Source organism: Bactrocera dorsalis, chromosome 5, assembly GCF_023373825.1.
Source record: "Bactrocera dorsalis isolate Fly_Bdor chromosome 5, ASM2337382v1, whole genome shotgun sequence".
NCBI classification, from domain to species: Eukaryota; Metazoa; Arthropoda; class Insecta; order Diptera; family Tephritidae; genus Bactrocera; species Bactrocera dorsalis.
In genome coordinates this window covers 4,644,963-4,660,670 of record NC_064307.1, presented here as the reverse complement: position 1 = coordinate 4,660,670, position 15,708 = coordinate 4,644,963, and the positions used below count along the sequence as shown (strand labels likewise).

At 36.6% G+C, this 15,708-nt stretch overlaps 1 protein-coding gene across 3 annotated transcripts in view; it reads right to left on the bottom strand.

Moving 5' to 3' along the window:
• Positions 1 to 1,766: 1,766 nt before the first annotated feature.
• LOC105226517 (uncharacterized) overlaps positions 1,767 to 15,708 on the bottom strand; it is a 102,792-nt gene continuing 88,850 nt past the window's right edge. For all 3 annotated transcript variants that reach the window (XM_049459381.1, XM_049459380.1, XM_049459379.1), the window contains exons 24-28: positions 12,817 to 12,926; positions 8,346 to 8,515; positions 7,910 to 8,091; positions 7,603 to 7,727; positions 1,767 to 4,913 (exon numbers count right to left, since the gene is read on the bottom strand). In XM_049459381.1, coding sequence (XP_049315338.1) covers positions 3,555 to 4,913; positions 7,603 to 7,727; positions 7,910 to 8,091; positions 8,346 to 8,515; positions 12,817 to 12,926 — 1,946 coding nt within the window. In that variant the 3' untranslated portion in view covers positions 1,767 to 3,554. The remainder of the gene's footprint in view (positions 4,914 to 7,602; positions 7,728 to 7,909; positions 8,092 to 8,345; positions 8,516 to 12,816; positions 12,927 to 15,708) is intronic.

The following is a 15,708-nucleotide window of genomic DNA, read 5'->3' as shown; positions in this document are numbered from 1 at the left end:
TCGATAATTCTCCTGGATATTACCAAAGTATATGGAATTATGTAATTTTAATTTTTTTTGTTAATTTATTAAATAAAAAGTAACTTTGAAAAAATATTACAAACAATAATTTTTTCTGACTTACAAGTGCATATAACCCCTTAACTGAACTGAATAGCTTATCTAAACTGGCTGAGTGGGGTTCACTTCATTTTCGGTACTATGTGGGAAGTTGGTGGAAAATCTTCGACGACAAAATGTTACTTTTATATTAAACAAGTGTAAAGGTCTCCCATGGTCTGTAAGACTAAAATAATCATATCAAAGCAAAGACGAAGAATAAACTTTATTTTACCCGAAAATGATTACCACAGCTGTATTAATGTACCTCTGCAGTTTCAAAATTAAATATTTTATAGTTTAGAAAGTTCCATTTAGAGAGAGCATTCGGAAGTTAAATGACTATTTAAGATTTAACAACCCAAAATAATCGATCCACACAGATATAAGCATACTTTATATAACAACAAGTATTTGCTTCATGTAACTCTCCATTTGACGCACAGTATACTCACTCATTGAAGATGAGTTGCATAAAAGAATTTCTATTTTCACATCATAATAAATGGGGTGTGAATGCATGTGGTTGTAAATAAATGCAATAATCGAGTATATAAAATTTGAATAATTTGCATAGCAAGTGTGTTTTTATGTTTGTTTGTATGTATATACAATGATTTGTAATTTATTTTGTACACATTCAATTTTACTAAATTTATTTGCACACACAATACTGCTTGTATGCGTGAGTTAAACTTAGATATATTCGTATGTAAGTATGTGTTGATTAATTCATGTATGTATATGTGTGACTTGTTGTTTGTAAGTATATATGTTTGTTTCTGGTGGAAATGAACGGTACGTGTTTCGTATACAGCCACAAATTGACAGAGTTGCATTTTTTCATAATATTATTCACTTAAATTTGCCTAAAAAGAGCTTAGCTGCCTCAACAGGTTTACAGTTAGTTTTAAATATTTAATGCTTATACTTATTTTGCACACATATAAGCGCAGAGTAATATTTTATAACTGCTTAAGTGTACTTAATTAATATAGATTTATTTCAATTAAATAGCTTTTTAATGCATTTTTAATTCACTTTTAATGCAATTTGCATCTGAACGATTATTAATACTTTGGGAATAATGATTTGCAATCATTCTAACAACAACAACAATAAATAAGTACTTAAAAATCACAAAAACACTGATTAACTGCAATTAACAAATTTATACCTGTATGTATGTACATATATTTGCAGCCAATATTTTACTATATGCATAACGCTAAGCTTTTTCATTGGCGCCCCAGCATTAGACAGCTGACCTATGGGCTTCCTACATATTATAATGAAATTAACTGTATCTAAATCAAAAGCAAATAATTTAGCTGTTGAGGGCGTTCACTTTGTTGCTAATCAGTATAATTTGAAGTATTTTTGTTCAAAAAATGTGATATTTTTTATTGCCCTTAAAATCGTCGATATTTTTCTTCATATTGATCCAAGCAATTTAATTTACTGCTTCAAGCTTAAGTTTTAGGGTTTTTTAAATTGGGTTTGAAACCATTTTACTTATTATTCCTCATATATACATAATTATATAATATTTACAGTTAACTTGTTTTAATTTTTAATGAAAACCGAAAAGAATACAATTTCTAATATGTGATATAATATTATTCTATAACAAAATTATAAGTTTTTGTGGTATATGCTAATTATACATATATTTACAAACACATACGCTGTCATTCAGAACAAAACTTTTTTTTTCAAAGAAGCACCGTTAGCTCTATACATATATATTTCGATGTGCTGTACCTTTAACTCTTAGGAACCTCAACTACCCTCTTATTACTTAGTGAAAAAACAATCTCTTCGAAAAATTGCGCAAATCATAATCACGTGATATTTTTAAAAGTAACTAATGAAATCATGAAATCCAATGTGGTACGTTTTCGGAATCTCAAAATGTTCACTTTGACGTAAGTGAGTAATTTAAGAACTTCATATGCGGAGATCGGGAGACTGGAGAGTTAAATATGGCCTTAGAAGAGAGTATACGATAAAGCAGTGGCCCTTACAAACTATTCTCTTCGAAAAAAGTTTATTAAGAAATAAGATATCTAGACTTTACTTTTAGCTAAAAAATAGTATTTCAAGTAAAATTATAATTCAATGATAGTTTTTTATTTAAATCGTACTAGTTTAAACAAAAATTTTGTAACAATTGTTGACAATTGAACTCAAAAACTTCTTATGGATATTCAATGAGAAGCAATTTGATAACTTTACAGATTCTTAAGACTTTTGCCTTAAAGAAAGTGAATAAATTAAGAACTTTCTTATGTTAATAACGATAGATTCTTAGTCAAGTATAGTAGTGGATCTCATAGCCTACTCTTTATTCTATATTTTATTTCCATATTATATTCCTCAAAACAACCAGACTTTATTTTTAGATCATTAGTAGAATTTTAACTTTGACAGATCAATTCAAGCAAAAAATTGAATAAGTTCGGGTTAACCATTTTCTTGTAACTAAAAAAAATATATTTAATTTTTGTAAAATGTTTGCCCACGACAAATGGAGAAAGGTGTATGAATTTACTATCTCTTGTTATTAAATAAATAGTCAACGCGCTTACGACTTGAGTCATATGCCACTATGACAGCCACACCTCAAGGCTGTTGCTAACTTCATTGATTTTGGCACAAATATAAACACCGAAAGCAAAACCAACATTGAACGCCAATGTAGAATGATTTTTGATGAAACTATAGAAGAAAGCCTGCACTAGATGAGTGCAGTCCTCTCGTTTAGTAGTGAATTGTATCTCCTTAAAAGTCATAGAAGATCTCTTAAGTGATTAGTTAACCAATAAATGAAAACAATGAAAACTCATATTAAGTGAAGGAAAATAAAGAAGAGTAACTTAAGCTTAACCAAATACGATGAACTGCTGGATAAGGCTTGATTAGGTTACTAGGCGAGAACACAATTGACCTATTGTTGGCCTAAGTGCGACCGCCTGTGGTCTGACACTCTGGCACATCCCTTTTCAATCAACCAGCCAGCCAACTTCCAGCTTGCATTTATGTACATCATACGACTACTATACACAAACTTAAATCGGAGGCAAAGCATGGCGTAATTCAGAGATCTCTAGTAAACTAAGCACTAATGAAGAAGAACAATGACCTAACACTAAGTGTGTATGTATAGTAAGTATGTTTGACATCCTATTCAACTAATGTACCTGCACTTTTCCCTTTGCAATTTGATTCGTTTGTTCATTATATATACACGATCGCTAATTAGACTACTTACTTAAATAGCTTTGTACATACTCTACTCTACTTCTTCTACTTAACAGTATTTAAACCTCTCTTTCTCTGTACACAAGCTCCAACAAATACTTTTAACGTAATTACAATTGAAATGCTAACTTTGGATAATTTACAGCAAATAACAGTAAACTTACAATTTGGTACATTATTTCCACGAGGGCTTAGGTGCTCACGTCCTGCAGCATATAGGCGATCGTGCTGTCGGCGGCCGTGTTGCTGCTCTCGCTGCTGGAGCTGGCGGCGTCGCTGCTGCTGCTCCCGCTGCTGCTGAACACGATCATGCTGCGGCTGTTGGGCAGCACGAACACTTCGCTGCCGGTCAGACCGATGGGACTCATCGACTGCGAACTTCTGATGGGACTGCGATGTGTGTCGACGCGTTGACGACCCGACAAGTCTTGTGGACGTTGTTGCGGGCCATTATGCATCGGTTGCTTGTCGTTCGTTGAGTTTTCGGCGCTTTTATGCGCGCTGCCATTTGTCCACTGAGTATTGTTGGGAGCGCCGGTTGCTTTTGTTGTTGGCGTTGTCAAGACAGAAGTGATGCATTCGTCAAAACTGCGCAGCCGCGTTGTCGTGGCGATCGTTGTAATCGAATTGCGTTGTCGGCAGGCAAGCGTTTCGGTGCGGAATGTGACAATGGTCTCCTTTTTCAGCTGTTGCATTTTGGCATCGCTTGGTCTGAGATTCAATTGCTGCTTATTGCTGAGATCCGACAAACTTATATTGTTTTTCAGTAGAATTTGTAAATTTTCAATGGAGTCCTTGAGTGGCGCCTTGTCGCTGTCATCTTTGTATTCTTCTTTCAGTTCGTCAACGTAGGTGCGTGGCTGGCTATTGCCGCGTCCATTCGACGAGTTCCCGGGCGTGGCGGTATTCAGGGAGCCGCCCCCCAAATTGCCCTCCGTAGAGTTGTCCACGGATGAGGAGGCAGTCTTGGCGATGGCGGGCATTACGGCTATTGTGACCACACTGGAACTGCTCGACATGGTGGGCGTGAGTGCTGACGTCGAGCTGGTTGTTGTGCCGAAGGAAGATGATATGTTGTGTTGACGACAGAGTGACTTGCGCCGCTGCGCCGTGGCACTCTGCATGTAAGAGTTCAACTCCGAGTCGGGTGAGAGATCATCGCCAGAGTCGATGCTGGTCTGGTTGTGCTCATTTTGTAGTATGCTGGATAGTTCAGCCGTTTTGCTGGGCTCTTGCGTTGTGGCCAGCAGTTCCGGCTTCTTATCAACGATCTCAATGTTACTTGCTGCAGTTTTCTCTTCTTGAGGCGAGGTAATTGGTAGACTAGTTGTTGTTTCAATGAGTTTTTTGTTGTCTTCGACACTTTCATCTTTGGTCTCGCTCAGCGACGTCGCTGTGTTGAAATTGCCCGTTGGGACTTCCGGTATTTGCGTTGACTTTCCTTTCAGAAAATATGTAATCATGGAGCCTTTACCCTTTACATTGACGCTGCCACGACAGGTGAGCTCAAAGCCACGTCCAACCAATATTTGATACATTTCTTGTGTCACCTGCATCAAAAGTGAGGGGGAGAGTGGCGAAATAACATGAAATATGAAAGTGTGGAAATTGTGTAAATGTGTTGGAAAGTTGATTGGAAAAGCAGCAAAGCACACAAATCTTTTTTATATTAGCTCAAGAACAATAAAGAGAAAATGTTGGCAGTGTTGTTATAAACATGTCCCTCATACATCTCTGGTGCTCTGATGAAATAAATAAGTAAGTGGTAGTAAGTAAGTTAGCTTCGCTGTGAGTAAATTCAGCCACGCGGGAAAACAATAAGTTGAAATAAAGCAAAAGTTTCGTGCGTAAATAACTAATACAACTTGTTGACTCTATTGGATTGGCTCCGTCAGCACAAATTGAAACCGAAATGTAGCAATACTTTGTGTATAAAAATTACGTAAGAGGCATATGAGATTGGTTTCCTCTAAGCAATGCGTTCCAAGTTAGTTGCAAATGCTCTCTATGGGGAGTAATTTAATGATTACTTCAGTTATAGGAACAGAGTTCGACATAATCATATTATTTGATCAGTTTTACAAGTGTTTTTTTTTTTAATGTGATTGTGGCATATTTATAAAATTTTAACTGACTATACTGTACCACCTGACTTAGCAAATAAATAATTTGGGACACCTATAAGTCTACCATAGAAAGTAATTAGATGATTGAAAATCAACGGATATTGTTCAGCGCCTTATTTTCCTGCTTCTGAAATTTAAATATGTACTTTAGAGTATATATCTGGAGGGTAAGAAGTTGTATAAACGCTTATCTAGAAAAAATTTCAAATCGTCATCGACGAAGGAAAATTTGAGAGTGTTGTAGACATTACAAAGAATTTTTAATAGTTTGAATCACATACGAAGAGTCGCTAATTATTATTTCGAGTTGACTTTACTATACCATACATATTTCTCCAATTATTTGCAGTCAATCCAAGTGAAAGGCAATCAGAGAACTTTCCTTACTTGCGTAAACTTCTACACTTGACTCAATGCTGCCACGATCGGATCCTTCTCTTGTAGAAGCCCCAGAGGTGATCTAGATACCCTGAGCGTACAGAAAATATGGAGGGAAAACTTTTACGGCCTGCTGAATGAAGAACAACAAAGAGGCGTGGCGGACGTATTACCGGCCAAGCTTCTCAAACACGGCAGCGAATAACTGATAATAATAAATTGATTGTAAAATATGGTCGGACGAAAGCTGCCCGACGATTGTAATTTAAGTGTGCTCTGCCCAGTCCACAAAAAGTGATACCCCACAAGCCAACTACCGTGGGATAAGCCTCCTCAACATATCGCATATCGAGCGTATTGTGTCCCACCGTCAGCAAACTGACAGGAACGACACACACCACATTTTCGTCTATTTCAAAGCTGCTCTTGACAGCACAAATAGGAGCTGCCTTTATGCCGCTATATCTGAATTTGGTATCTCCGCAAAGCTAATATGTGTAAACTGACGTTGAGTTCCATCAAAATCGGAAGGACCTCTCCGAGCCGTTCGATACCAAGCGAAGTTTCCTATCGTGCGACTTCTTCAATATACTCCTGGGGAAAATAATTTGAGCTGCAGAACTGATTAGAGAAGGTACCAGAGTGTACAGCCGATGACGTACGCCAATGATATTGATATATTGTCCTTAACATCCGCGCCGTTAGTTCTGATAGAAGTATATAAATGCACCATACATATGTGCGGAAAATATTAAAGCATATTTTTTTACCTTAACCGAGAAGTTCTCTGAATGCAGACCACAACAGAATCAATTTATGAGTGGCAATTAAATATACTTATTAAGTCTTTGTTTGCTTTATTTCTCCCCTTTCTATTCATTCACTTGCATTGCCACAACATATTGGATAAAATTATTATCTCCAATTGGCAATTGACAAGAGCATTGACCTTTTTATTATTTTGCCTTATTCATCTCAGCTCTCTTATTAATTTTTCTTGGAATGAACAAAAGCAATAACTCGGAAAGTCACAAACACGCAAAGTGCAAGATTATTTGCCTAAGACGCAATTTTGACTGAAAGTAACTTCTCTTTCCACGTTGGAGGCGATGAGTTTTCAGTTGAGCGAAATATTTGAAGAAAGCACGTCTTCATTTTTCTTGAAGGAAAAATATGTATGTGAATATGGAATAGTCTTAAAAGAACTCATTTTGTAATCAAAAATCAGACGTAGAAGATGAGGTGAGTTGAATTTTCAAATTTGCAAACTTAGATTCCATTTTATAAGTCCACCCTGTCATACGTTCTTTTAGAAGTGGCGAAAAGATATCAATTTCGAACTATTTGATGAACACTTCTTCATGTTAGTTGGATAAAGTTACATCAGTAGCAAAACAGATATAAGTGACTAGCAAAGCCAAGGAGATGAGAAAAGTAAAAAATTAAAAATAAAAATGTATCAAAAATGTGTGGCTGAAAGAACTCAAGATTATATCAAAAGGCGCGTATTATGGACGCTATGTAAGTAATTGAGCTGGATAACACTAAGCTAATAATATATATGTAAGTTAGTATAATATTCAAAAATTTGTGATCAATTAAAAGTCTCTTGTATAGCTTGCGACGAAAATCTCTTAATATTGATTTGTACGACCTTCATTATAAAATTCAGGTGGGAAATTCAGTTTTATTTATACATTCTTTTTGAAAGTTGAAATTTTTTCGATTTAATTACCTGTATATGATCCGGTAACCCAGTGGAGTCCATGCGCGATGCCACATTAACTGCATTACCCCAAATATCGTATTGTGGTTTACGTGCGCCAATAACACCAGCAACGACTGGACCGATATTGATACCTATTCGAAAGAAAATGAAAGATTTTCATAAATGTTCGGTTTATGCTTGAAGCTATTTTTATAATATTATACACATTTGTTTATATATATTATATAACATAACATATTTACTTACATATATCAAATACTTAATGTATATATTTTTTTATTATTTTATTTAAGTAGTTTGGGATCTTTCTTACCGATTCGCAGTCGAAAGTTGTTGAATGAGTGCGTGTTGACCTCTTCGATTTTGTCGAATAACTGTAGCGCATACTCCGCCATAGCGGTAACATGGGCGAAGTTCACTTGATCACAGGTGTTTGCCGTTAAACCAGAGGCAGCCATGTATGTTGCGCCCGTACTCTTGATCTTTTCAATATATCTGGGCAGAAAACGTGCAACATTTTTGTAAAAAAAATTACATAAAATAAGAATATTTATTTTCACAGGCAAATTACGTATAATTTTTATAATTTACTTAGGTGTTTATAAATAATTTAATATTTCATACTCATTTTAAGGATTACTCGCAAAACTTTCGATTTACATGCAAAAAAATAATTTACACAAAATTTACGCACACAAGCAAACATGTTTTTATATTTGTACGAATATAATTCTGCGCTTAAAACTCACCGAAAACGCTCCTCACTGAGCAGTTCATCGAAATCGGCGATAATCTCGTTGAGCAAACGCAAACACTCCACGCCCTCATTGTTGCCTTCCAATTCTACGTAGAACTCCGAAAAATTCGGAATCGAGGCGAATAATATACACACACTATCGCACTGCTCGTGATAGAGATCCTGCATGTCCGTTGCAAGGGTGTGGCCAATTGACGCGATGGCGAAGATGGTGGCAGTGTGAATATGGTGTGGCAGTGTGAATGGTCCATCAGTGCAAGCAACCGCACACAATACAGAATATGTTGCGCATAGCGGATATAACGGTGCAGTTGTTGTGGATTATTCGGCATTTGTTGGCGTTAGTGGCGTTCATTGAGTGGCAGCCAAGTGTTGATTGTTGATTTAGTGGTCGCAGCGGCGTTGGTGGACGTGAAGTTGGAAGTGTTGTAGGGCCATATACCGTATCACATACACACACATGCACAGCGGTTGGCAATTGTTTGTTTGGTAGCGCGGGGGATAAAATGTAAATGAAATAATATTAATATTTATTGTGTGCAGTGGCGGAGTGACAGTTATGCCTGCACAATTCGTATGTGTTTGGCTTTTATACATTTGTGCATATGGAAATACTATATGCTCTTCGTGTGGCAATGAAATTACAATAATACCAGGAAGATGTAATCGGTAGTTTAATTTTGATTATTTTATTATTTATTTGGAGAACGCCGGAAATTAAAAGGGAATTGTTGTAACCTCGCAGTATAGCTTTTGCCAGTATTAAATTAAACGAAACATACTTTTTTTGGAAAAGTTGCAGAGGAAAGTCTTTGAAATACTCGCGTGAGTACCATTAAGACTATCATAATGATGATTTATGAGCATAAACTTTCTTTTGTAGTTTACATATAAGTTAAATATTTGCACTGGAACTTTTCTAATAATGAGTTTATGGAGTGTTTTCTAAAAATAATTTTCCATGGAAGTACTTCTGCGGTTGAAATTCTGAAAGCACAGTGAGATGGTCCACACTAGTAGTAATGTCTCTTTAATACTTGGAGAACTAGTCAATATGAACTTTAAGTCAAAATAAAGGGCTCAAACTTCAAGAAATTATTATTTTTTTTTTTCAACATAAATAAAATTTTTTAAATGAAAAATCCTAATACATATGTAACACAATATCTATATCGATTAGTTTACAGTGTTACAAAACTATTATACTCTATATCAACATGTTCCAAGAGGATAAAACCTACCCAAAAGTTGAGAAATTTGGTATACGTGCCCCTTGGCATCCAAAGAAGGTTGGTATTGTAGATGAACGGAATCAAACTACTGTCACGCCCACTGCTATTTAGCGAAAACTTATATAGAGAATTTGGTAAATACGTAATATGTGGGATATATAACGGTTATGTAGAAAATTCGATATAAATACTTGATAATTCACTAAATTAATGCATCAGATGTATTAAATTTCCGAACTAAGATTCTACGAAATGACTTTATAGAATCTGGTATAAAATAGAACAATAGGCGTGGCGCTACCCAGTTTGAATCCTATACCACCTGAACTGTTGGTATTTTTATTTTTCATACACAGTTTTAAGTTCCTTCAGATTCTTTTATTTTACAGTGTATAAATCAAGCCTTAGTAAAGACATCGGCAAATCAATTTGCGCAAATAGTGCATTCAGGGGTTTGAAAATTATTTTCTGAAGTTACTAGAATCATATGGGAGCTAAATCCGAAAAAGGCAACAGGACACGATAATATTACTCCAAAAAAGCTAATAGAGCTACCAAATATATTACCTATCCGTTTCGTGGAAAAATTCGCAAGTCATCATGATAGAGAAACCTGGGAAAGACCTAACACAGCCGTCTTTCTACAGACCAATAACAGATTTATTTCTAAAATATTTGCAAAAGTGTTACTAACAAAGATGACTCCTTCCCTCCACAAAAATAATATAGTACCAATGCAACAATTCGTTATTTGTGCTAAACATGGCACTGTAGAGCAAGTAAATAGAATTACCAACGAAATCAGGAAAGCATTCGAGCACAGAGAGTACTGTTCAGTAATTTTTCTAGATGAAGCTCAGGCGTTTGATAAGGTCTGGCATGAAGGCGTTTTATGGAAAATCAAAAACGTTTTGCCTTACGAATTGCATAAAACTTTGGAGTCATATTTAAGAAACAGGAAATTTTCAGTTAAAGTAGCAAACTTCATATCAGAAGAACGAGCAATAAGGGGTGGTGTACCTCAGGGTAGCGTGCTAGGCCCAACTCTGTACATAATATATACAGCAGACATTCCAACCACTGTTAACGTATTGATATCCACTTTTGCGGATGATAGAGCTCTAGTAAGCCGTAACAAATCACAGAAAGAGTATTAGAGCAGCACTGAACTTTTGCCGAAGAATGGCTAGCCAACTGGCGTATAAATATTAATGAGCAAAAATGCAAGCATGTTACATTCTCGCTAAGACCAGAACCGTGTCGGACAGTTAAAATAAACAATGTCTGAGTACCCAATGTAAATGAAGTAACTTATCTTGGGATTCACCTGAATCGAAGGCTCACGTGGCGAAAACATATAGCGAGTAAAATAATTTGCATGAAGTTAAGAGCAATAAATTTAAATTGGCTTTTAATGAAATATTGTAAACTTAGCCTAGACAATAAAGTCCTGTTATACAATGCAATCATAAAAACGATTTGTGCAACTAACATTGATATAATATAAAGGTTCCAATTTAAAATGCTTAGAACAAACACTGGTTCACCCTGGTACATGCGTAATGAAAACATTCATAAAAATCTTCATATTCCTTTGGTAAAGAAGGAGATAGAGGTGCCCAAAAAATAAGGTGACATTGTATTTATTTTGAAAATTCTTTATTTATTCTTCCAAATAAATTTCGTGTAAAAACCAAGAATTGTCTTTCCACAATTCCGGCCTTTTTAGGCGGATAGCGTTACGCAAATGACGCATAACGTTCAAATAACATTACTTGTTGACTGTTTGACCGGTTGGAAGTAATTCATAATGCACAACACCACGATAATCGAAGAAAACAGTCAACATGGCCTTGATTTTTGAGCGACTTTGGCGCGCTTTTTTTGGTCTCGACTCTCTTTTGGCACGATATTCGCTCGATTGATCGGTTGTTTCGGGGTCGTAAGCATAGATCCAAGTCTCATCGCCAGTTATAATGCATTTCATGACACCCTGGTAGTCGGAAAGCATCGTTTCATACACTTCAACGCGATGTCTTTTTCCCAAAAAATTCAATGTTTTCGGTACCAGCGCTTGAGGCCTAAAACATCCTTCAAAATGGTATTGGCTGAGCCTTTCGATACGCCAACTTCATCAGCGAGGTCTCTAATTGTTAAATGACGGTTTTTCTACACCAAATCTTTGATTTGTTGCACGTGAGCTTCGTCGGTTGAGGTTGATGGTCACCCTGAACGCTCTTTGTCTTTGACACGTTCACGGCCGGCTTGGAACTCACTCTGCCACTTGTAAACATTTTTTTAGACATAGCCTCATCACCAGAGGCTTTCTGCACCATCCTCAACGTATCCGCAGCAGAAAATTGATTCCGTAAACAAAATTTAATGCAAATTCTTTGCTCAACAAATTTCGACATCGCAAAAAACGAAAAACTCACTTTTAGCAGCTCACAAAACGACACGTATCTCAAACACTAATGAATATTTTGACATGAAATTTGACATAAATGTGTCCGACAGTACTACCAACCTAAAAAAAAATAATTCTTCAAATCCTTCGACGCGCGCAGTTTAAATTCAAATGTCACCTTATTTTTTGGGCACAGTAGTCCAGAGTGTCTTAGCGTGCCCTTTGTCAACTCCTAAAAATATTCGCCCAACTTCGATCTTTGTAAACTGCGTAAGTATAAAATGTGCGGTTCAACCGAACTGAGCTCTTTCTTACCCGTTAAGAGCAAATTGGTTTATGGCAAGAGACTAATGATAAGGCGACAGGAACAAGATTCTGATTGAAGAATGAATTATTCCAAATCCTTTTTTCACTGTTTCAGCTTTATGACGAGTGTATTAAGGTTTCAGATAAGCGTATATTATTCCGCCTAACCATCAAAAAAATCAAAGCATCTCTGATTATGTGTATTCGAACAAAAATATTTATAAGCCATAAGTCTTTTAACTTAGTCAGAAAGATATGTGAAATATTGTTATTTTCTACACTGAACTTAGAGATGAGTTGCTCAGCACTTCCACACAATTTTTTACCAAAATAAATATCGCGTAACCTTGTGTATTTCCAGCGAACTTACTTCAATTTAGGCAAATTCAATGTCCCCAAAGATACAATTTCTACATAAATGCATAGTTTTGGTTATAGGGAAATGTCATTGTGGTGATCAAAAAGGTTAAAAATATATAGGTTATGAATATCGTGTGTGTGTGTGTGCAAGTACTTACGTCGATATTTTTGTCCCGACTCAGAAAATGTTCCGCCACATGCACAGGCAATATATTCTCCAGCAGCTTGCGATTGTACGCCTGCAGATGTTCCATGTCCTCTTTCTCCTCTAAACAGCGCGCAGATTGTAACAACACAACAGGCGGGTACAGGGTTTCCAAACCGACGACGAAGCATAAAAGAGAAATTTGAAGAAAAATATGAATGGAAATATTTTTGCGCAAATATGAGCGTTGGCAGAAAAATCGTATAAATAAATATCAACGGAGAAATGCTGAAATGCGCACCGCTGCACAATATTCGCACATTTCTGCATTTGTTCGTGTGTATGCATGCTTGTGTGTTTGAGTTTGCATGATTGACGCTGTTGCTTGGCTGCATCAGCATTTAAATATTGCGGCAAGTTGTGCAAATATATTTGATGTTGTTGTTGTGTTCGGGTCGCCCGAAGGATTCACTGCATTGCAATGGGGGGAGCAAGCGAAGGTCGCACGTTGCCCAAGTATTGGTGAATTGGTGGCTGCAATGGTGACATGAATGGCGACGACGATGCTGCTGCTGCAGAAATGACTTACAGCTTGTGCGGTTCTCGGTATATTGAGTTGGAGTGACAGCTGTTGCCAACCTTTGCCGGTTAGTTACTGTTAGATTGACTTGGTAGCTGACGGCTTGACTGGCTCACCATGTAACTGGGGGCGGCTGGGTGTGTGTATGCAAATTAAATAAGAATTCTTGCGTTGCAGTTATGCAGAACGAACGTCATAAATAGTTGTCAGAGGGAATGCAATAATGTTGCCGCTGCGACAACTATGAGCGGTGCAACAATAATAAGCGTAACGCACGGCAGCTCTTTGATGCGTGGCAGAAGTCGCAGGAAAAGTCTCAAATGTTTTCGCGCTTCTTTTACTCTTTCAGTGTTTCGCCATGAAACTTTTATTTTCAGCAGAATCTTTATTTCCACATTTCGCTTTGGTTCTTTGTGGCAGTTTGCCGAGCTGTTTTACTCGTTGCTGCTTTGTAGCAAGGCGCTCGTAATTGAATTTCAATAAAAAGTGAAAAACAAAATCAACTGTAAACTACGCAGCTATAACAAAAGCATTGCTTCGGGAAAGCGTAGTACGCCATGGCGTATACGCGACACCTAAATATTTAATACAATATGTCTGCATGTAATGGAAGTTTGGGTAAAACTCAATTGTCGTCACTTTCGCAGTGTTTGCGCTACAATGAAATCTTAATTAGTTAAATGTTGGCAATCCACGTGGCAGGCAGAAATCTTCCCATGGCAGAGAACAACGTTTTTTGCGAGAGAAATCGCAGTGCCAGACAACTCTGATAAATATTTAAAGCAGCGAAGTAGAATTTTATGAACAAAAGAATGTAAGTGAGAGAGAGCGTATGAAGAGCAATAAGAGAAAGTAATCTTGCTCGCAAGAAACTTTAAAATGCAGTATGTTGGATTATATAAGCAACGATGTGTAGACTCAGTCGAAATATTTAAAAGTTAATGGAAAGGCATTTTGGTGCTATAACGTTTTTCTATATTATATTTTTAGCTAATTTACAATTATTATTGCAATTGTTTCTAATTTGGAAAAGCCTTCGCTAAACTTCTAATTTAAAATACTAAAGAAAACCAGAAGCAAAATAAAATCGAATCTATTTATACCATAAAGTGGTTCGATCAACAAAATATGTTGGAAGATTATATTATCTCTCTATCCGTCTACTGAACTTGGCTAACATCTTCTAAGTGGAAGTACTGGACATAGAGAAGGCCTGCGAGGCTCTATTAAACATATATAAAGCAGCTCTCCTGGCATTTTCATCGCCCATGACTGATTCCAGCATAGCCCTTAACTGCAAGAAGACACTGTGCTCACTTGAAGACAAGCTCCACCTAGACTTGAAGTGGGTTCCGGGCCAAAGGAACATTTTCGGCAACAAAAAAGCAGATGAGTTGGCAAAGGCAGGAGCTTTCTTAAACGTATCCGAGGCAGAGCTAATACCAAGTCCACTAGGATTGATCTGGAGAGAGCTTAATATACAATTTCAACAATTAGCAAATAATAGATGGAAAAATATAACAAAATGCAATATAACTAAACAGTTATGGCCAATATGTAATACATAATAGATCCCGAAAAAGTATCTAAAGACTAACTGCTACCATAACAGAGCATTGGCCCTTTGGGAACATGCGTCCAAATTGGATATGCCTTACAACAACATCTGCCGAGGCTGCGAAATAGTACAGAATAAGGAAACAATTTTCCACTTTCTCAATGAATGCCCGCAGATCCGACACAGAACACTTCGAATCTATCAAGCACCAAACCTTGAAATCACAAAATGGCAACGAGAAGAAGGGAGGCTGCAAAATGTCAGATCGATAGCTCAAAAACTGATGGACTAGTTCGTACAACCAACAGACAGCCTAACTAAATCGTCTCAGCTCGTTTGACATCATCTGACGTTTCCTTGGTGGTTACAAACTTCGTGGCCAACCTAATAAACGCCACCCAGGGTATAAAAACACGCAGATAAAGCTTCGCCTAATAAAGACTTTTGATTTCTTTTATCTTTTAATCAATTAGTATATATAAAAACGCATAGTTCATGCTCCCTAAGTGCTTGCACCACTTAACTTTTGTAGTTTTACACTTGCTCAACCACGCTTGCCAGCGTGTGCCGGTTTTATATGCGCAACAACTTTTGAGAAGAGAAGTTTGCAATAACTGAAACATGGAATATTAAGTAGTCATTAACTTTTCCAACAGTTGCAGCCATTGCAGCTGTTAAAATAGAGGTGGAACTTTAACTAAATAAGCAGCATTTTAGTAAGTTACGTATACGCACTGTTGAACTATAATATTAACTTGCGTTACGTA